At 34.4% G+C, this 23463-nt stretch overlaps 1 protein-coding gene across 1 annotated transcript; it reads left to right on the top strand.

Moving 5' to 3' along the window:
• The first annotated feature begins 4449 nt into the window (after positions 1-4449).
• Positions 4450-5517, top strand: LOC141620649 (uncharacterized). Its single transcript, XM_074437465.1, has one exon. It carries the CDS (start codon positions 4450-4452, stop codon positions 5515-5517), a length of 1068 nt encoding a protein of 355 aa, XP_074293566.1.
• The last annotated feature ends 17946 nt before the right edge of the window (positions 5518-23463 follow it).

The raw sequence follows: 23463 nt of genomic DNA, 5'->3' as shown, positions 1-23463 counted from the left end.
CTTGACTCAATGCTAATATCCTTTTGGATCTATCCCTATAGATCCGGATACCCAAGATGCGTTGAGCTTCTCCCAAATCTTTCATTTGGAAGTGATTTCCTAACCACTTCTTGACAGAAGCAAGCATATCTACGTCATTCCCAATGAGTAATATGTCGTCCACATAAAGAAGTAAGAAAATAACTTTACTCCCACTAAACTTCATGTATAAACATGGTTCCTCAACACTTCGAGAAAAACCATTCTATTTAATAACATGATCAAAACGATGATTCCAACTCCTTGACGCTTGCTTAAGACCATAAATGGATCTCTTAAGTTTGCATACTTTGTTAGGATTTTTAGGATCCACAAAACCCTCAGGTTGTGTCATGAACACTTCCTCTTCCAGAAACCCGTTCAGGAAAGCAGTTTTGACATCCATTTGCCATATCTCATAATCATGAAATGCAGCAATCGCTAACATTATCCGAACAGATCTAAGCATAGCAATTGGTGCAAAAGTTTCATCATAGTGTAAACCATGAACCTGAGTGAAACCTTTTGCAACCAATCTAGCTTTGTAGACATCTTTATGTCCATCCATGCCGATTTTAATCTTGAATATCCACTTACACTGAAGAGGTCGAACATCTTTTTGTAAGTCAACCAGGTCCCATACCTGATTATCGTACATGGAATCCATTTCGGATTGTATGGCTTCGAGCCATAGCTTAGAGTCAGAACTCGTAATAGCTGCGTTATAGGTCTTTGGTTCATCACTTTCTAAAAGTAAAACCTCATAGTCACCATCTTCCTCGATAATACCAACGTATCTATCAGGCTGGCGACTAACCCTTTCTGACCTCCTAGGTTCAACAGGAATAATAACCGATTCTGACGTAGAAGGAACATCTTCCTGCACTGTCACATCAGTTTGTGGCTCTTGAACTTCATCAAGTTTAAATTTTCTCCCACTCTGTCTTCTAGAAATAAACTCTTTTTCTAGAAAGACAGCTTCACGAGTAACAAACACTTTATTCTCGCTACTATTGTAGAAGTAATATCCACAAGTTCCTTAGGGTAGCCTACAAAAATACATTTTTCAGAACGAGGTGCAAGCTTATCGTCAGACTTGCTCTTGACATAAGCATCACAACCCCGTACTTTTATGTATCGCAGATTCGGGACTTTTCCTTTTCCATATCTCATATGGAGTTTTGTCAGTTGCTTTAGTGGGACTTTTATTAAGTGATTGTACAGCAGATAAAATGGCAAAACCCCAGAATGACTTAGGTAACTCTGTTTGACTCATCATCGATCGAACCATATCTAATAAAGTTCGATTCCTCCTTTCAAACCACACCATTTAATTGTGGTGTGCCAGAGGAGTTAATCGAGATACAATCTGCGCTTTTAAGGTGATCTTTAAAGTCATTGCTTAAATATTCCCCACCACGATCTGATCGTAATGCTTTAATCTTCTTATTTAATTGGTTTTCTACTTCATTCTGAAACTCTTTGAACTTATCAAAAGCTTCACTTTTATACCTCATTAAGTAGATATACCCATATCTACTCATGTCATCGGTAAAAGTAATGAAATAGTCATAATTACCTCTAGCAGTGTCTGTCATTGGACCGCATACATCGGTATGTATTAAACCCAACAACTCACTAGCTCGAGATCCCTTTCCTAGAAAAGGTGAACGAGTCATCTTGCCAAGTAGACAAGATTCGCATGTACCAAATGATTCGAAATCAAAAGGTTTAATTACACCAGTCGACACTAGTCTTTTAATGCGCTTCTCGTTGATGTGTCCTAATCGACAATGCCATAAATAAGATTGATCGGGATCACCTGTTTTGAGTCTTTTACCATCTAAATGATAAACATCGTTGCAAGTATCTAGAATATAAATTCCATTGATCGAAATAGCTTGGCTATATACAATCTCATTAAGGGAAAAAGTACAACACTTGTCTTTAATTACAAAAAAAAACCCTTCAGTGTCTAACACGGATACGGATATTATATTTCTAGATAGCGTTGGTACAAAATAACAATTATTAAGATGCAACTGCATTCCTGAAGCTAAACTAAGTACATAAGTTCCTACTGAGACGACAGCTACTTTAGACCCGTTTCCCATTCGGAGATCGACATCACCCTTGTTTAGCTTTCTTATGCTTTTTAGGCCCTGCAAATGATTACACAAGTGAGAACCACAACCAGTATCTAATACCAAAGTTGTATTTGAAGCATAATTTATGTCTATCATAAAATATTCGGTTGAGAAATTACATGTCGGCTTCACAATGCCAGCTTTTATGTCATCCTGGTACTTTGTACAATTACGTCTCCAATGTCCCTTGTTATTACAATAATTACAAGTATCTTTAAGAGGATTACCCTTTATAGGTTTAGGCTTGGTAGAGCAATTCGCAATTGCTTTACCTTTGCCCTCCACCTGAACGGGCTTCTTACCTGCGTTCTTCTTAAACTGCTTCTTCCCCTTCACGTTAATTGCAAGCACATCTTTCCTCGTGCTCCCACTCAATCCCATGTCCTTCTCTGCTTGTACAAGCAGAGAATGGAGCTCATGTAAACTCTTTTTCATGTTCGTCATATTGTATTTTACCCTAAATTGGGTAAATCCCTTGACGTGCGAGAGAGAGTAGAGCACTCGGTCCACCACTAGTTCGTCGGGGATCTTACATCCCAACCCCTCTAAAGTTTCCACGTACTCAATCATTTTAAGTACGTGTGAACTTACAGGTTGACCATCTTTGAGGTTAGCTTCCAAGAAACGAACTGCGGTGTCATACTGAATTATCCTCGGGGCTTGAGAAAACATAGTAGAAAGCCTCGAGAATACTTCATGTGCATCGCGAAACTTGACACATTGCCTTTGTAAAGCAGGATCCATTGAAAAAATCAAAACATTTTTTATTGCAGCGGATTCCTTTTGATAATTTGAAAAAGCCTCCCTTACATCGGCAGTGGCCCTAGTACCAGGCGAAGGGGGAGAGGGATCGATAAGGTAGCGTAATTTGCCATCACATGCGGCAGCTAATCGAAGTTGTTCCTCCCAATCTTTAAAATTACTACCGTCGGCTTTTAAAACATATTTGTCCATGAAAGAACGTAGCCATGAATCTCTAGCTATGGTGACGGTTTCACTAGTAGAAGTCATCGTGATTACTACAAAGGAAATAAAGGAAAGATTAACATTTATCGTCTAGAAATATTTAACTTGTGAAACTATTTAACAAGTTCGCATTTATATAATGATCTCCCACTGAATTATATAAATGATTCCAAGATCCAATTTTATATAAACACGGAGACGGTGGACCGATTCAACCCATATTTATATAAATTTGGTGAGTCAACAACTTTGACTGATTCTACTACTAGAACTTGACGGATTTTCTTAAAATCTATCTTTTAGCCCCAGAATAAATATGGGCACGGTGGACCGATTCAACCCATATTTATCCCGTTGAGTCCAACAAATTTTCACGCGTAATAAGGCACCTGGGCCTGATGGGTTTACATCCCAGTTTTTTAAAGATGCGTATGAGGTGGTGGGAAATGACTTAATTGAGGCAGTACAAGAATTTTTTAACTCTGGCAAGATGCTGAAACAAGTCAATGCCACTACTCTCACCTTGATTCCCAAGAAGGTCAGACCTGAGAGTGTAGCTGATTTCAGACCCATTGCATGCTGCAATGTAATTTATAAGGTCATTTCTAAAGTCATTTGCAATAGATTGGCTAGAGTGTTGCCTAGTATTGTTAGTGAGAATCAAAGTGCTTTTATAAAAGGGAGAGATATAGTGGATAACATTCTTATTTGTCAAGACTTGGTGAGATTATATAAGAGGAAGTCTTGCTCTCCTAGGTGTCTTATGAAAATTGATTTGAAGAAAGCCTATGACTCCATTGAGTGGGAGTTTGTTAAGCAAATGATGAAGGCTCTGAAATTTCCTAGGAGATTCATTCTTTGGGTTATGGAATGCATTTCCACTCCTTGGTTTACCTTATCACTTAATGGTAATAGCTTTGGGTACTTTCAAGGCAAAAGAGGCATTAGACAGGGGGATCCTATGTCCCCTTTGCTATTTACTCTTTGTATGGAATACTTAAGCAGAATTCTTGCTGAGGTTACTTCTACCATGGAGTTTAGTTTTCATCCCCTATGTAGGCCTCTCAGTTTGACTCATTTGTGCTTCGCAGATGACTTATTAATGTTCTGTAGGGGGATAGAGGTTCAATAACTGTATCTTTGTTGAGAGCTTTTGCTACATTCTCAAAGGCTTCTGGATTGGTGATGAACTGTGAGAAATCGACATTTATTTTAATGGGGTGAGAGCCGAGGAGGTTCATTACATTCGAGCATTTCTGGGTTCAGAGAGGGGTCCCTTCCTTTCAGGTACCTAGGGATACCTATATCTCATAAGAGGATGGCCATAGGAGATTGCTCTAGACTTGTAGAGAAAGTGGTGCTGAGAATCAGAGGATGGGGGGCTAGGAAATTAAGTTATGCTGGGAGATTGGTCCTTGTCCAAGCTGTGTTGACACAACTGCATTCTTTTTGGGCACGCATATTTCTTATTCCAGTGACTGTTCTTGATAGAATAGAGAGGATATGCAGGAATTACTTGTGGGGTGGTTCTGAACAATTCCATAAAATTCCTAATGTTGCCTGGGAAAAAATATGTTGTGATAAGAAGTATGGAGGTCTAGGAATTGTTCATTGCAGGAAGTGGAATATGGCTATGATGGGCAAGTTTGTTTGGTGGTTGGTTTCCAAGGCTGATCATATGTGGATTAAGTGGGTTAACCATATTTATATTAAGGGGCAAGAATGGCTCTCTTATATTCCCCCTGTTCAGTCTAGTTGGTCTTGGAGAATGATCTGCAAAACTAAGGAGATTTTGAAGGATGGGTTTTATGCTGGGGAGTGGACTGAGCACCATGGTTACTCTGTAGCTCATGGGTACCACTGGTTGCAAGGCCCCAAGGATAAAGTGAGCTGGTGCCCTCTGATCTGGAACAAACTCAACCTCCCTAAGCACTCGTTCATTGGGTGGCTTGCAGTCCAACAGAGATTATTGACAAAGGATAGGTTGATGCAGTTTGGGATCATCACTGATGGCCTCTGTGATTTGTGTATGGCTCATCCTGAAACACATCAACATGTACTTTATGAATGTGTTTTTAGTGCCAGATGCTGGAGTTTGCTGAAATGCTGGCTAGATGTTAACATGCCTGCTGATGATATTATTGGTTGGAGTTTACAGTGGAGATGCAGATCATTGATGAAGAAACACATTGTCTTTGCTGCTATACTTGCAATGATATATCATATCTGGCAAGCTCGTAACTTTTGCAGGATTGATCTTTTGGTACCTAAACCTGAGGTGCTTATTGCTAGGGTGAAGACTGATGTTCAGCTGCGGGGTAAAAACATTACATGGGGGACTAAGTTTCAACAGATGAAGTGGTTGCCATGGACTAGTATGATTTGAGTATGTATGCTAGTAGGCAATGTTTTTTCTTGGTTTGATGTACTTGGTGAACTTGTAATCTTTAACTCTATATATTTCTAATATATTTCACATTTCACCAAAAAAAAAAAAAAAAAAAAAAAAAAATTGGTGAATGCTAGACAATTAAATCGATAACAAAAAAAAAAACATGTAGTGACGATTTGGCATGAATGCAAAAATGTAAACAAGTAAGTCTTAATATGGCCACCTAGTTAATCTAATTAACTAAAAATATTACATATCGGAAACCAACTCCTTGGTCCCTTGAGAGTTGAGTCTTCATAAATTGGCCTCCTTCTTTAGGATTTCGGAACGCCTTTCCGAAAACACCGTCTTCATGAAAACTCCGTCTTTAGATGCTTCATCTAATTACTTATAATTAAATTACATAACAATACCCTATTATACAATTTATAATAAAACTAAAATAAAAACTATTAATTAATTACAAATTAGGCGATACGAAATCGCAATTAATTACAAAACAAGTCGATATTCCCTTACATTACGGGAAATACCAACTTCTACCTATGGCCATATTAGGAAAAATTACATTATTATAATGAAAAAAAACATTCATCCAAATGAATAATAAAATGCATTATGGAAAATGACATGCCAAATCGTCTAACTTACCAACAATGATCATTTGAGCTTGCTTTGACGGAATTTTTACCAATAAAAATTCATAATCAATTCTTAAAACAATTTTAAGACTCACTCATAATACTAATCTGGTCTAATATCAAAATAATTATTCTCAACAACTATCTTGAATTTATATGGGAATAAAAACACAATTATGACAAAAATGATATAATAATTCACAATTATCATACAAAAATTCCATTTAATTTAAAAATTTATAGAAAAATAAATTTCAAAGCCATGAACATTCTGGTCTTACACCAAAAATTCCATGCAAGTGAAATTTTTTAGTTTTAAAATTTATTTAAAGCGATTTCACAATATAATCTGTAAAGCGACAATTTTTACGATTTAATTCTAAATCAAACCATAAAAATTGAAATAACTTAAAATAAAATTTTTTACATTTTGGAACAATTTTCAAGAGCTAAAAATTCAAAAATTTCGAGCCCTAAAAATAAATCAATATTTATTTGCAAAATAACCATTATTATTTACCAATTTTTATCAAATAAAAATCAATAAACGACCTAAATTAATCACATTAATTTAAAGTTTCTATTTTTCTCATAAATAGAACATGCATGTGGTTATTTCTAAATAAATATGCATAAAATTAACATGCAATCAATTTTAATTAACTCTGAATTAATTTTAATGCATTTTTACTCAATTTTATGCCATTTTAAGTTATAAAAAGTGGAAAAATTTAACAAAAATCAAATTTTTGTCCCATATCATCCTAATACCAGATTATTTACATGCAAGACCATATTATGTGATAAAACTAATTTTAGTAACATAATATCAATTTTATCAATTTATCTCATAAATTACTAAAATCGTCTTAAGACAACATGCATGTATTTAACAATGCTCTGATACCACTTGTTAGTTATTTAGACTAAATAATAGTCATCTTATAATATCAAAATTACATACTAATTTTATTTAGTCTAAATCTACATGTATGCATAAAAAGAGATGGTGTAAAACCATCTTAAGACAAGAATTCCTTACATTGTTATAAGGCAAAAATTGGGCACAACTCAAGGACTCCTTCCTAGATGTTGTTCTTGAGCTAATCCAACAAGGATGATCCTCCAACACCTTAATTACCAATGTAGGTAATCTCCTAAGGTGGCACCCAAGAGTAACCCAAAATACTACTAAAATACTAACTAGGTAAATGTAGTAGTAACCTTGTTTTTTTTTGTATATTTGATATTAGTTAATTTTCTATGTGTTTTTGGATGAAAAAGATGAATAAAATAAGAAGGAAAAAAATGGTCTTTTATGGAGGAGAAGCAACCGAAATTTATAGCCTCAAAGACCAAGTTTTTCTTCAAATTTTTTCTCTTATGAAATGGGGTGAATAGTTGGGTATTTATAGCCATGCAAATGTAAACAATTCACATATAAAAGATAGTGGGAAATGCCTACCTTTTCCACTCACAATGAGTGTATTAGTAGTGTATAAAAAATTTGTCCAAATGGCCCCCTCCGGGTCCATTTCGATTTTCGACATTTGCCCCACAAATGCTTATAAGTCTTATATTTAATTATCTGACATAATTAAATATTAATTTGATTATTTAACAATTAAATAATACAAATTAACAACCAATGACTACTTAACTACTCCCTCCGTACCACACCAAAGGTAACGTAGGGAAAAATGGAGTATTTAAGAAAAAGTGGAAAAAGTAAGGGTAAAGAGGGAAAAAATAGGTGGAGTATGTAATTGTGGGTTTAATTGTGGGTTGGTAGGTGGGGTATGTAATGGCATTTTGTGTAAATATCAAATGGGTATAAGGATAATTTGGTAATGTGGTGGGTCAAATAAGGAATGTTACCTTTGTTGTGGTACGTCCATTTATAATAAGTGTTACCTTTGGTCTGATACGGAGGGAGTATTAAGTAATCATAAGACTATTTTATCAACATACAATGTGTCAATATTACCCATTTAGCTAATTTTACAACCTCTTGTAAAATTTAATAGCTAATTAATTCCACCTCAAAACATATACACATATCGTATAAAATTAATTAATTAACAATTAATTAATAAATTCTAATTATTTATTATTTAAATATCACATAATTAAATAATAAATCTCCTTGTCCCGAGTTCGTAACCCGTCATCAAATAATATATTTACGTGACTAATTAAAAGTCAAATAATACAAGGAATTAATTATCTCGTATCTCATACAAACAATTAATTTATTCTATTTGGGCGTCATCCTATAGGTGTGACCTAAAGGGATCAACTGATCACCGCCGTCACACGACAGTAATGTCAAACTCTAGTCAGCCAATCATTACCGATTAACGATGACCAGCTGACAAATAAATAAATAAATCCCTGATATTCCTTTTACGAGATTTATTATGTAAACGCACTTATTTTGGAGGACACTACTCCAACAACTTTGATTGTGGATGGAAGTGAAAGCCAATCTCTCTCACTAGAAGCCTACAAAGGTGGCACCTTGACATTTGATCATATCAAAAGAGGTGAAGTTGTTGGTATTGAAAAGTTGGTAATTCATCGTCACAACGTGTCGACAAAGTGTTGCTTGTCAAAGGTTTGAAGCACAATCTTCTTAGTGTCTCTTTTTTGTGTGATCATGATAATGTTGTTGAATTTCTTGTTAGTGAATGTAGAATTCTTGATGCAAAAACAAGGGAACTTGTTCTTGAAGGAAAACATGCTAATGATGTTTACTTGACTAATTTTTGTTCATTGTCCGGTCCAATCATGTTTTGTATGTGTGTCTTAAAGAATGACTCGTGGCTTTGGCATAAACAATTAGATCTTGTAAATGTTACAACATTGAACACCCTTAGAAAGCTTGACCTTATTGATGACATTCCTAACATTAAAATTCAATTTCAAAGAGATGTATGATGATTGTGCTAGAGTAAAACAAGTAAGATGCTCCTTAAATCCAAAAACTAATTTTGTTAGTACTTCTAAACCTCTAAAGCTCTTTTGTATAGACTTGTATGGAGCAATGTATATTAAAAGTAGAGGTAGAAGTCGGTTCTTGTGCATGTTTGTTGATGAATTTTTTTTTGATATGTTTGGCTACTTTACTTGATCTTTAAAAGATGAAACATTTGATGAATTTCTTATTTGGTTGAAAAATGTCTAAAATAAATTTGATTTTTTTAGAACCGACCATAGAACGAAGTTTGAGAATTCATCATTTGAAACCCATTGTGATAAACATGGTGATTAGCCATAACTTTTTCAACGTAAAACACCTCAACAAAATGAGTTTGTTAAACGTATGAACCGTATCTTGAGAATATGGTTAGGGCCATGCTTCTAAGTAGTAATTTGCCAAAGAAGTTATTTTTTAGCCATCAACACTTTTATGCTTAATTTATAACCATGTTACGATACGTAAATTCTTAATAAAACTCCCTACAATTTGTTGAAAAGAAGAAATCTCAATATTCCCTCTTAAGATGTTTTGGTTGCAAATACTTTTGTTCAAAGAATTGGGAAAGACAACTTGGATAAGTTCGATGTTCATAGTGACGAGGTCGTCTTTATTTGATATTCGGATCATAACATGGCCTATAAAGTACACAATAAAAGAACCATTTAAATGGAAGAAAGCATTAATTTCATGTTTGACGAATCTAGTCCTTTTTGTGTCTAATGAACAGGTTGAAGAAGATTAGGATGATGATTTCGAGATTGGGATGATTTCTTAAGATATGGATCAAGTGGTGGAAGAGGCTAGCCTGAGGAGGATGTCCAAAAGTCAGAGGGAACTAATCTTCCTCCAACACAAGATGATGCTAGCTCATCTAGGGGAATAAGGATGGTGAAGAACAGCCAAATCAAATTATAAACGAACCACAATCACCTCGTTCAAACAATCCTCGTGCAACACTCCCCTCGACTGTTACACAAGAACAAACCGATTCCTCAAACCGACTTTTTCCAAAAATGGAAACACCAAAGCTCACTCTCTCTCAAATCTAACCAGTAATCTAAATTTTGGAACAAAAACCAGATCCTCGCTCCAACACTTTTGTGCCTTCAATGCATTCCTCTCTCAAATTGAACTTGTCAATGTCACAGTAGCACTCATTGTTGCATACTGGGTGACAACCATGAAAGAGGAATTAAATCAATTCGAAAGGAATGAGGTATGACATCTTACCCCTAGGCCAATGTACTGTAATTGGTACAACATTGGTTTTTCGCAATAAGCTTGATGATTTTAGCGAAATCGTAAGGAACAAAGCTAAACTAGTGGTGCAAAGTTTTAACCAATAAGAGGGATTCGATTATGATAAAATCTTTGCACCGGTAGCTAGGCTTGAGGCCATACGTATGCTTATAGCTTTTGCATCTCATGTCAACAAAAACTTTTTCAAATGAATGTAAAAACTACTTTTCTAAATGGATATCTTGAAGAAGAAGTTTTTGTCAAACAACCACCGGGCTTTATAAACAATGAGTTCCATAACCACGTTTTAGAACTTGATAAAGCATTTTATGATTTAAAACAGGCTCCTAGGACCTGATATGATAGGCTTTCAAAGTTTCTGTTGGAAAATGTTGTTTACGTGGTTTGGTTGATAAGATATTGTTTATCAAGTCACAGTGCGAGGAACAGTTGCTTGTGCAAGTATATGTCAATGACATTATTTTTGGTGCAACAAATGGCATCCTTTTTAGATACTTTTTTTGGATTTAATAACTTCTGATTTTGATGACCATGATGAGAGAACGTGGATTTTTCCTTGGTCTTCAAATCAAACAAAGTGAGAAAGGTACAATGATTCATCAACAAAAGTATTTGAAGGAAATGCTAAGTAAGTTTGGGTTGACTAATGTTAAACCTCTTGCTACACCAATGATTTCTAACATCAATCCTAACAAAGAAGAAAATGGTAAGAGTGTTAGTGAAATCATGTATCAAGGTATGATTGGTTCATTACTTTATTTAACCGCTAGTCGACCCGACATACAATTTAGTGTATGCTTGTGTGCCCGCTTCCAATCAAGTCCTATGGAATCACATTTCAAAGCCATCAAAAGGATTTTTGGGTACTTGATTGGAACACAAACCTATATATTTGATATCCATCTCATTACGATCTTGATCTTGTAGATTTTTGCGGGTAGCACGGTGAAGACGAAGAACACATTGAGTATTGACACTTTCTTGGGTCCTTGCCTCATTTCATGGGCCTTAAAGAAGCAAGAAGTTGTTGCACTATACACGGCTAAAAATGAATACAACAGTGCAGTACTCTGTGGCACAAAGATTCTTTGGGTATGACAACAATTGCATAACTATGGCATTATCTTCGACGCAACTTCTATCTTTTGTGATAACACTAGTGCAATTAACACCTCAAAGAACCCAATACAACATTCTAAAACTTAACATATCGACATAAGACATGATGTTTACGTGATCAAGTTGTAAAAAGGAATAATTGTCTTAGTTTTTGTAGAACGGAAAATCAATTAGCAGACATTTTTACAAAACCGTTTGAAAGAGAACAATTCGTAAAACTTCGGTTGGAAATTGGTTTATTGGGTGATATGTGATTCATATTATTTTATTTTCCTTAATGATTGACTAAAGATGAGTACATACATGTGATTACCCTAATTGTTAATTAGTTTACTTCATGCAAAAATATGGTTCGAAAAATATGAATAATTATGCTTACATTTGAATTGTTGTTGTATTGAGCCACTCAACCCACATTCAAAAATCAAACCTCTCCACCTCCCGCATGTCCCTAAAACCGTCTGAATCAACACTTCAAAAATGCCTCCAAAACCCTTAGACGACCGAGACCTCAAAACATTCAAGATTTTTATGACCCAAAGAAAAGAGAAAATTCAAAGAAACAAATGACTTCTCCCATTAAATCCGCTGCCATAAATGAAATGTTGGGAAGCTCATATGTCGAATTACCCATTTCCTCTAAGAAACCCAAGGGTATTTCTCCTCCCAAAGCTGATGCCACAGCATGTGTCACTGTGACACGAAAGAAAACCACAACTCTAATGGAGGAAAATGACCAGAATATTTGGGATGAAAATGAAGATGAAATTTATGAAGATGTTGGTAATTTGAATGACGATGGTATGTTTAATAATACTCTTGACCCATTGCCCTCACCACATGCTACAAATGAGAAAATCATTGAAATCCTTAATGATGACTTGGAAGAAAACTAACATGATAAGCTCATTGTCACCAAGCGTTTTCCAAACAAAAGAAAAAGGGTTCAAGTTCAAAGATTCAAAAAAAAAAATGGAAGAAGAAGATTTATGCCACTGTGAAGGTGAATGTTGCATCTGGTACCCAATCCGTAATCATTAATCACCAACTCTTTTCCTAATTCTTGAAACTTGGGTAAGATTCTTGTAGCCATTACTCAATTGGTTAGTGAGAAAATTCGAACTTGAAATGAAGAATTTTTGGAACTTATGCAAACTTTGAGGGGGAAAGCTTCAAGAAAATTGATGATGCTTTGATTAGCCCCATTTCTAGCATGTTATACATTACCATAACCCATTTTGGCTTAATACTTTTCAAATTCTTTTGCAAACCGTACTTATTTTATTTGTTGAACCTTGCCTTGTTTGTTGTTAAATTATGTCAAACTGTGTTCGTCACTATGTTTTGCCCTCCCTTGATGATGTCAAGAGGGGGAAGTAGTTTAATTATGTCTTATGTGTGACCCCTTAACTATTAAGGCTTGCATTCACCGTAATATGTCTTGCGACCTTGATTAGATGTTCTACTTAGACTAAGTATATTGACTCTTTCATGACTTGATCATGTTTTGTATGTTTTATGTTGAATGCTTAAAGACCGGCTAACCATAGGTTAAGAGGGAACTTCACACATTATTAAAACTTGCCATCATCAAAGGGGGAATTTGTTAGAACACACTTGGTTGATAATGCCAAGTTTCATTGTTATTTAAATATTTGCTTCTTAGTTATAATGTTTAGCATTTGAAGCACTCAATGAATTTTCAAAGATGGTTCAAGAATGATAGAGATAAAGTTATGACAAGAAATCCCTTAACCTTAGTCAAATGTTGTAAACGATTACAAATGCTTAGTGATTGAAGCAATCAAATAGACTCTCAAGACGACTTAACATGATCAAGATGAAGTCAACAAGAAGTCAAGAAAATGATATGATCCTAGCATTAGTCGACAAATATAAGAGTAAGTGTAACATTCTCATTTACGTCAAGTGGCTGCAAAACCATGCAACAGTGCACTGCACCGTGGTTTCTGATACTACCGTATGGAGGGACTTTTATTCGAAATGTTTAAGTGTCAAAATCTTTACAAATTTCATATTCTCAAAGATTTTACATTTGAATTATCCCAGTTTGAAAACAAATATGAAAAAATCAATTTGCAAAACTCACATGTGACTCCTCTAAAGTTGTGCATCTACTTTTACATAAATGGAAAGTTGATTTAGTCAAGTACTAAAGCACTCTTCCATTTGTGGTAAGTTGTCACTTGTCAAATGTGTTGAAGTTTTAAATTTGAAACTTTAAGTCATAAATTCACATTGATTAATCCTCTAGATTTGTGCATTTACCTTTTACTAAAATGGTAAGTTGAACTTGTCAAAGTTTAAAGCTAGAAATGCTTTTTGTCTTTTTGGTAAAATGTCACATGTTGAGTGTTTTGGGAAGAGTTTTCTGATTTTGATCAATGACTTGTGCTCCAAGCCTATAGCCTAACACTTACCATCACTCAAAGGCTATCTATTTAGTATTGGATTTAATTAACCTAAGTTGTACTACTTAGATGATCAAATCCACTATAAATAGGGTGTCTTTGCATCATTTATTACCTAAGACTTTTATGAGCATTAATTGTTAAAACACTTTGCAAAACATCAGCTCTTGTTCTTCAACTTATTTGCAAAATTGTTTTCTATTTTAAAAGTCTTCAAACACTTTGCAAAACATCAATTCGCTGCACTGTGGCATATGAGCTTGTTCCATGATTCTCGTGTTTAGGTCTTAATTGTGATCTCCATGTTCATTAAGTGAACGATTGAGATTCAAAGACTCTGTAAACCTGTGAGATAGAACTTAAGTCTTGAAGCGGAGTAGCTTTGAGCGAGTGAAAGTCTTGAAGCGGAGTAGCTTCAAGCAAATGCAACCGGAGTAGGTTGGCGAGTTATTTTCATTGTAAGGGGTTTAGTTGTTTGAGTAAATTTCTAAACAAGCAATAAAATAACGGTTGGACGTAGGCCTCGAAGTAGAGGCTGAACCAATTTTTTAAACATCGTCTTGTTTGTTCATTTACTTTTACGTTTGTTCTCCTTATTTATATATTGTTTATCTCGCAATCTGGTTGTGTCACAGTGTTCAATACTGTGTCTCAAACCTGCTGATTGATTCAATCTTGTGAACTTAAAACAATTAAGTATCTCAAGTTTTCAACTTAAAAGGGATTCACTTAAGATTTTCATTGCTAAGAGTATTCAACTTAAAAAGTATTCACTTAATATCTTCATTGTTAAGTTCAAGAAAAAAAATACTCTTTCATTCATACTTTTCTGGTCTGTGCAACAATCGACTTTACTGTGACATATACTGAGCTGAATTTGTGTGTATATACTTCTAACTCAAATAGTTCTAAGTATAAACACCTCTATCATTTAAAGTATTGTCCATATCAGTTTAGTCTATTGTCCTAGATTTCAAAGAAGCTTAATTCAAGCTTAAAAATTTTAATTGGACACCTAATTCACCCCCTCCCCCTCTTAGGTGTTCTCGTCCTTGACTTTTCAAATGTTATTGTGATATTAGAATGGATGAACAAATGCTTGTGAATCTCATAAAACTTGTTTAGAGAAAACTAGAGAGAAGAAGCATATTTTGCATGTAGGAGATTTGAATGAATTAGTTGTTAGAAAAATGAAGGACAAAAGTCCTCTTATGGAGAGGTGAGGCCGGTTGGGTAGGTGCCAAAAGAGCATCTCACTTTTCTCTTTTTATCTTCACTAGAATAAGTAGTGTAGGATGTGTAAGAATAGGTCTAAAGCTAGTTGTAGATAGGTATCATCATACCATTTTATCAAATAAAATAAAACAACCAAAAACCCACTAACACACCCTCCATTTCGGTCCAACCTCCATAATATGGACTACCATTTTATTTTTGTCAATTTGTCATTTGTCACACAATATGTCACATGTAGTATGTTACACGTTATTAATTAATTTTAATGCATATTTATCACATAAATATCATTATACAAATCAATTAAATTACATACAATAAATTGACTAATGATACCTGATCATATTAATAAAATGGGTCATCTAATTATAATTCACAACATCTTGTAATTATAATCAACCATTCATTCTTATCTCAATTGTTTCTCAAACAATAATCAATTTTAGTAACAAAGCATTTTTATTACTAAAATAAATCTTATTTAATCCCATTACAATAAGATATAAAAAATTCTCTATCACAAGTGAAATGTTCAATTTTAAGGAATTGATCACTTTGTATCGTCATACAATTAACCAATTTATCCATTAAGGGAATTGTCCTTTAGGTGTGACCTTAAGTGATCAACTGACCACCACCGTCACACAACAGTAATGTCAAACTCTAGTCAGCCAATCATTACCGATTAATGACGATCAGTTGATTATATAATAAATCATCCCTCGCGTATTCTTTATATGAGATTTAAATTATGATATTAAATCATGTGATCGCACTATTGTCGAGGACACATTTCTCAACAATCTCCCACTTGTCGTAGACAAGTGTGCGTCACTATTTCTCTTGTCCTATTACAATCTCCCACTCAATGCAAGGTGTCTTGCAGGTCGTACTTACACTTGATCATATCTTGAGTGGTTTTCTCGATCTGGAGATTAACTGTCTGACCGGAACTATCTATCATAGATACCTTCCGAGCGTGGCCACGCATTTCCAGTTAACTACTCCTCGAGTGGCCTTGAGATTTCAAACAACCATGACAAGGGGTGGACAATTCCTATCGCCCTATTCCCATCGTTCAGCCACAGTCCATCATAACCCAAAATATACCCAATTTGACCTCATTTACGAAATCGTAGAGTATAAATCAAAGCTAATTAGAAGTTGTGCCAACTTGGGCGAATAGTCTCTAGTCAAAAGAATTGACTTATAAGAATACTATAGTAGCTCTTGCTACGACCAGGCTTTATGAATTACCAGAACTCTATAAGCGGTCACTGCCCGGCAGAGTGTCCTATAAAGTCTGCCTATGTGATCGACTAGTCATCCCATATGACTCTATGGCACTTGAACTTGCCATCAATCGCATCACACTCTAGTCACTTCGAGACGTCACCTCATATAAGTAACTAGGGGCGAATACCATGTCAATCCAGTTCACTTTAATGGGGTTCAATTTGTCTCTACAACCCATTCGGATACGACAAGGTAGCGGGTGAGTTTAATAAAACTCAAACGATAAATGTGACTATCACATATGAATAGTCAATACACTATTACTACTTCATATTCTATAATCTTTAGTGTATTATTAACACTAGTTAAAATGCAATACAAGCTTGGCAAGTGGATATACCCGATATCCATATATTCCAACTTTATTAATTGCTATTTCCTTCCATTCAATGTCATCTCTAATGACATGAATTTATCTAAGTATATGTCTAGACTTCTTACTAGACTTGGGCTCTTTAACTTGAAAGATGCTCCCACTGTTATCGCATAACTTGTGATAAAGTCATTTGTAGAGGAATTCACCCTTAATCCCTATATTGACGATTTAATCACAATTTACTTAGATTCCTTTTGTAGTATTTGCAATGTGCGAAACTAAAACACTTTTCTAGACTCTTACTCCTTAATAAATAAGATATCCTAGGATTTCTACAAATCCTTTTAAGTTTGGAAACTAAAGTTTGTGCAACCCTTCAACACCTAATAACTCAGTTTATCATCCAAACATATGAACGAATCCTTTATTCTTCTCAAGAATCTCAAGGATGTTCTTTAAGGCTTTCACAATCCATATCATGGGAATTATCTTGTTATTGACTTATCATGTTCTTAGCATATATCACACCATGGCATGCGCGTCTGTTGGCATACATGATCATTCTAATGGTTGAAACATTAGAAATCGATTTCGTGTAATCAACAACTTAATAGGTTCAGTGAATGACTATGACTCCATCATAGTATTTCCACTTTTATCAACATGAATAGCCTATTTGACCTTGTTGATGTACAGCAGGTATGAAAGATCTTATTGTCATAAGACTCTCTACTCTATGCCAATATTCTATCACATAGATTCAAAAATCTAGAATACTTTGCACCCCTTTCCAAGTCTCCCAATCGCTCTTGCCAGAAGAGAGCATTGGTACATAATACTCAATAAGTAATATGTCATCAACATATAAGACATGGAAACATGATTATGGCTCCCACTTAACTTCATGTATAATCATGATTCTTCCACCATGTGAATGAAACCATTCACTATTATCACGTGAAAAGTATAATCCTATAACGCTTGCTTAAGACCATCCTAGGTTCACTTAAGAAAGCTACGCATAAGATGTTAGGACACTTAAATCTTTATCTAAGGTTTTGTGTTTCAAACACTTCCTTCTCTAAATTCTCATTTTAGAAAAGCGAATTTTATTTGCCATTCTTCATTAGAATGAAATGCGGCAATTCCTAACATAATTTATCTTGATCAACATCTTCATGTAAATCTTATATATTTGTGTAGTCTAAAGCTCTATGTACTTTTGAGGAGACCCTCGCCTTAAAGTAAATCTACTCTTGAGTAACAATTTTCGGATTGTAATGCTTCGGATCGTATGTAACAAGGTCATGATATTATTACTATCACAAATGAAAGTAATTTTTTTTTTAAACAATAAGACATGTGCGATAAACTCCCACTGAACTATTCTCCCATTCTATTTTCATAGACTATAGTTCAACAATACTCCCACTCTACAATTCCATTACTTTCACAAAGTAACATTTCAACTATAAGAGTTATTTGTGACGATTCAATCTACTCCCACTCTATCTCTCAGAAATACATCTATCTTCTTGAGAGATAGTTTTGTGAGTCACAAAGATATATATTTAACGGAGTATTAGAAGTTTACCTAGACTATGTATTTGCTTTCAAAAGGACATCCTAACATGGCAGCTTGATAATATGCGAGTCTTATCCATGTCATCTATTTAATAGACTCTCTATTATAGGTATATCCTGGTTGACCATCCGTTTAGAATAATGTGTCCATATGGTATCGTAAATTCCCTACTTGATGAGTTCAAAAGCTCATTACAACTTTATAATTGATCTTATATAAGTAAGTTGTTACTTTAAGTAACAAAGACCTAAGGAGAATCAAATTCATAGCTTATGGACACATAATGATCAAATCATCATAATCGTCTATTGAATCAATTTGAGTTGTTTATCTAATGTTTCTCTACGCAAGTAATTTATGATGATGATTTTAGAACAAGTGATAAAACAAGTGATTTGGGTTGAAAACCAAACCACAAATATCCAAAGCACAACAATTGTTTAAATGATTACAAACCAATTTCCAAGTCACACCAGGAAATCAAAATAGTTCTAAAAACTTGAAATACATCATAAAATTAAAGACAAAGCAAATTAAAGCCAAGCTTTCATTGATCCATCACCACGGTCGGCTACTCTAGCTTCCCACATGATCCTCTAGGCTTGCTTCTCCTTGCCTTTGTCTTTGCTAGGAGGCCCTATTTACAATAAAAAAGGTAATCATCATAACTTGTATCAACATACCAAAGTTGAGATTGAAACATAAAAAATAGGGATAATTATATACCTACTGGAATAACCTTTCCAGCTTTGATGTCGCCAAGGTATTTGGAACAGTTTCTCTTCCAATGCCCAACACCACAACAATAGTGGCACTTGTCCCCAGTGGGGGCACTGTACTTGGGCTTGGAGGTACTAGCTTCACAAGCTTTAGCTATATTCCTGTTGGGAGTTCGCTTCTTCCCTTTCTTCCCGCCTTTCTTGAAGGTTCCCTTGCTCTTATGATTGATATTGAGCACATCTTTTGTGGTGCTAACACTTAGCCCCATGTCCCTTTCGGCTTGCACAAGCATTTTGTGCAACTCATCAAGAGAAACTTTCTTATCTTGCATATTAAAATTCACCCGGAATTGAACATATGCTTTGATTTTGTTGAGGGAATGAAGAATTCGATCAATTACGAGTTCATTGGGAATTTCCACCTTATGCATTTTTAAGGTCTCAACATGCTCCATCAACTTGACCACATGAGGGCTCACCTTTTGGCCCTCCTTGATGTTAAGATCAAAGAATGCGGAAGCCGCCTCATATTGTATGACCCTAGGAGCTCGTGAAAACATGTTCACAAGCTTCATGTAGATCTCATGAGCGGTGCTAATCTTTATAGCACTTCGTTGGAGTTCGGCCTCCATAGCAAAGATCAACACATTTTTGATCGCGGCCGACTCCTTTTGGTAAACCTCATAGGTTTTCCTAGCGGCGGTGGTGGACCTAGCATTAGGTTCGGTGGGAGATGCCTCGGTAAGGTAACGAAGCTTGTCGTCACCCTGCGCGGCCATGCGAAGTTGCGCGTCTCAATCGGCGAAATTAGACCCATTCTTTTCTAACTTACATCGATCCATGAAGGATCGGAGCCATGACACATTGATAAGCGTGGTGGAACTAGTGGATGCGGACGTGACTGGAGTTGCCATTGCAGTTGATAAAACAAATTTGACTACAAAATAGGAAATAAAGGAAATAATGAACATCTATCGTTTTATAGAACTCGTATGTTTTAATACAAGTATTTAAGCATCTATGTAGTGACCTCCACCCAACTAACATAAATGATTCCGAGATCCAAATTCATAATAATACGGGTACGGTGAGCCGATTCATCCCTTATTAATATAACTCGGTTGATTAACTCTTTAATCGATTCTACTTTTAGAACTCTCGGTCGATAAAAATTACTCTAATTTTCATCTTTAGCCCGGAACACATGCGACTACGGTCACGAATACTTCCGTTGAGCTCAATCCAAATTTCGATGTAATAACATTTTATTACCCACTTACCCAACGTAACAAGGTTTGTATTACGGTGAAGCCGGATTAACTCCCTTATGAATTTGGGATTCATGGTTTCTACTATTTGTTAATGCTATTTCTCAATTATTTTATATGAGAGGTCTTGTCAATTTATTATCTATCACGTTTTAAGTGAACTAAAGCGGTGAACTACGATAATTATAATTGACACGGTCGATGACTCGATATGATATGCATGTGTTGTTATGGCGAATTGGCAATGCATGTAACATATTAAAAGAAATGCAAAGCAATAAATAAAATTCCTAGTATGGCCTTTCTAAAATAGGAAATCAAATAATCTATTACATATTCGAAAACCAACTCCTTTGGTCTCTTGAATCTTCAATTGGCACGCCTCCCAAGAACACCGTCTTCGTTGGATCACCTTTCTGAATGGCACCGTCTTTGAAGATGCTCCATAATTACAAATAATAATAAAAATACAAAGCTATTCCTATTATACATTTGTAAAATGGAAAAACTAATAAAATAAAAGTGATACGAGATCACATTAAATTACAACCAAATCAAAATCACTAATTAACACTTAAATCACATCTAAGCTCAAGTTAATTATCCTAACACTTTTTAGGACTCAAAAATTAGTCATCACTCAATTTTTGACAATAATTCAACATGATTTAATTTTATCCTCATTTTTTACCTTAAAATCATCATTTATATGAAATAAATCCAAATTAAATTACAATAATTTCAAAATTTGAATTTTAAATTTTTGAATATTCTGGAATAATTACATGACACTCATAATGTCAAAAATCATGGTTAAAAGTTTTGAATTAATTTTGAGAAAATATAGTTGCATTTTATCGGTTTTATCTCATAAAATATTTAAAGTATCCGAAAATTAATCCAATAATTTTTACAACTTTAGATCTGATTAGTGGGATATTTATGTAACCTAAAATTATTTTCTCATGCCATGCAAATCGTTTTAGCTATTTATGCTAAAATAGTCACTATTTATGCCATTTTTACTCTAAAAATTCATAAATCCTGCTAAAAGAGATCTTTTAATCTCGAAATTTACATACACTATGTAAATTATGCATGTGACAACATATTAAAATTTTATGGCCCAATTCGAAGTATAACTATTTTTAACCATTTAATCTCTTATAATCCATTTTTATCTCATAAAAATCATAAATCATGCAATATTAATCCAATTAATACGAGATTTTACACACAACTTGTAAAATATGCATATGAGGTCATATAAAATTTTCAAGGTCAGAAACTATGTTTAACTATTTTTAGCATTTTAATTCCCATTTTAGTCATAAAAATGTAATAAAATGATCAAAAATCATTAAAATGAGCAATAAATTTTCATAAATCATAAAAATGACCTAAAAATATTTTAGGACCAGAATATATAATATACATGGTGATTTCGTGGCTTATACTTATAAATCACAAATTTTTAGTTTTATATGTTAACCTTTTAACTCGGAAAAATAATAACCGATTATGCATGCAACATCCTTATGCTCTGATACCACTTGTTAGGTTCATATACATATTATTAGACTTCTCTAATAGTGAACTAATTAACTTCTTAATTATTTGTTTTTTAGATCTAGTGCATGCATAACAAAATGAAAGATTTATAAGAAAAACAATGCCTCCTTGCATTGCTATATGGTTCGAAATATAGGGCACAAGTAAGGCCACCTTCCTTCACTTGTTCTTGAGCTTAATGTGATGGATGATCCTCCAAGATCCCAAGTATAGAAATCCTCCTTAGATTGCACCCAAGACTTACCCTTAAACTAATATACTAATTAACTAGATTATTATACTAGTACCCTTAAAATGATTCTAATATTATTACTATTACTACACTAGTAATGTTATTGTGATATTAGAATGGATGAACAAATGCTTGTGAATCTCATAAAACTTGTTTTGAGAAAACTAGAGAGAAGAAGCATATTTTGCATGTAGGAGATTTGAATGAATTAGTTGTTAGAAAAATGAGGACAAAAGTCCTCTTATGGAGAGGTGAGGCCGGTTGGGTAGGTGCCAAAAGAGCATCTCACTTTTATCTTTTTATCTTCACAAGAATAAGTAGTGTAGAATGTGTAAGAATAGGTCTAAAGCTAGTTGTAGATAGGTATCATCATACCATTTTATCAAATAAAATAAAACAACCAAAAACCCACTAACACACCCTCCATTTCGGTCCAACCTCCATAATATGGACTACCATTTTATTTTTGTCAATTTGTCATTTGTCACACAATATGTCACATGCAGTATGTTACATGTTATTAATTAATTTTAATGCATATTTATCACATAAATATCATTATACAAATCAATTAAATTACATACAATAAATTGACTAATAATGATACCTGATCATATTAATAAAATGGGCCATCTAATTATAATTCACAACATCTTGTAATTATAATCAACCATTCATTCTTATCTATATTGTTTCTCAAACAATAATCTATTTTAGTAACAAAGCATTTTTATTACTAAAATAAATCTTATTTAATCCCATTACAATAAGATATAAAAAATTCTCTCTCACAAGTGAAATGTTCAATTTTAAGGAATTGATCACTTTGTATCGTTATACAATTAACCAATTTATCCATTAAGGGAATTGACCTTTAGGTGTGACCTTAAGGGATCAACTGACCACCACCGTCACACGACAGTAATGTCAAACTCTAGTCAGCCAATCATTACCGATTAATGACGATCAGTTGATTATATAATAAATCATCCCTCACGTATTCTTTATATGAGATTTAAATTACGATATTAAATCATGTGATCGCACTATTGTCGAGGACACATTTCCCAACAGAATACACCCGACCACACCATTGATCCTAACCTTACCCTCGACGATGACTTCACTCCTATAGAGCAAGTCATGATCATTCCTCACACACCATACGGTCCTACCCAAACAACTGACCCACCACCGATCACTCCACCTTCCACCACCAAGACGAGCTTCTCTACCAACCAGCCTACCCCTGACCAAACCGAGACCCCAACCAAGACACCC

This window comes from Silene latifolia, chromosome X (assembly GCF_048544455.1).
Source record: "Silene latifolia isolate original U9 population chromosome X, ASM4854445v1, whole genome shotgun sequence".
In the NCBI taxonomy this organism is placed as follows: domain Eukaryota; kingdom Viridiplantae; phylum Streptophyta; class Magnoliopsida; order Caryophyllales; family Caryophyllaceae; genus Silene; species Silene latifolia.
This window is presented reverse-complemented; position numbering and strand designations above follow the sequence as displayed.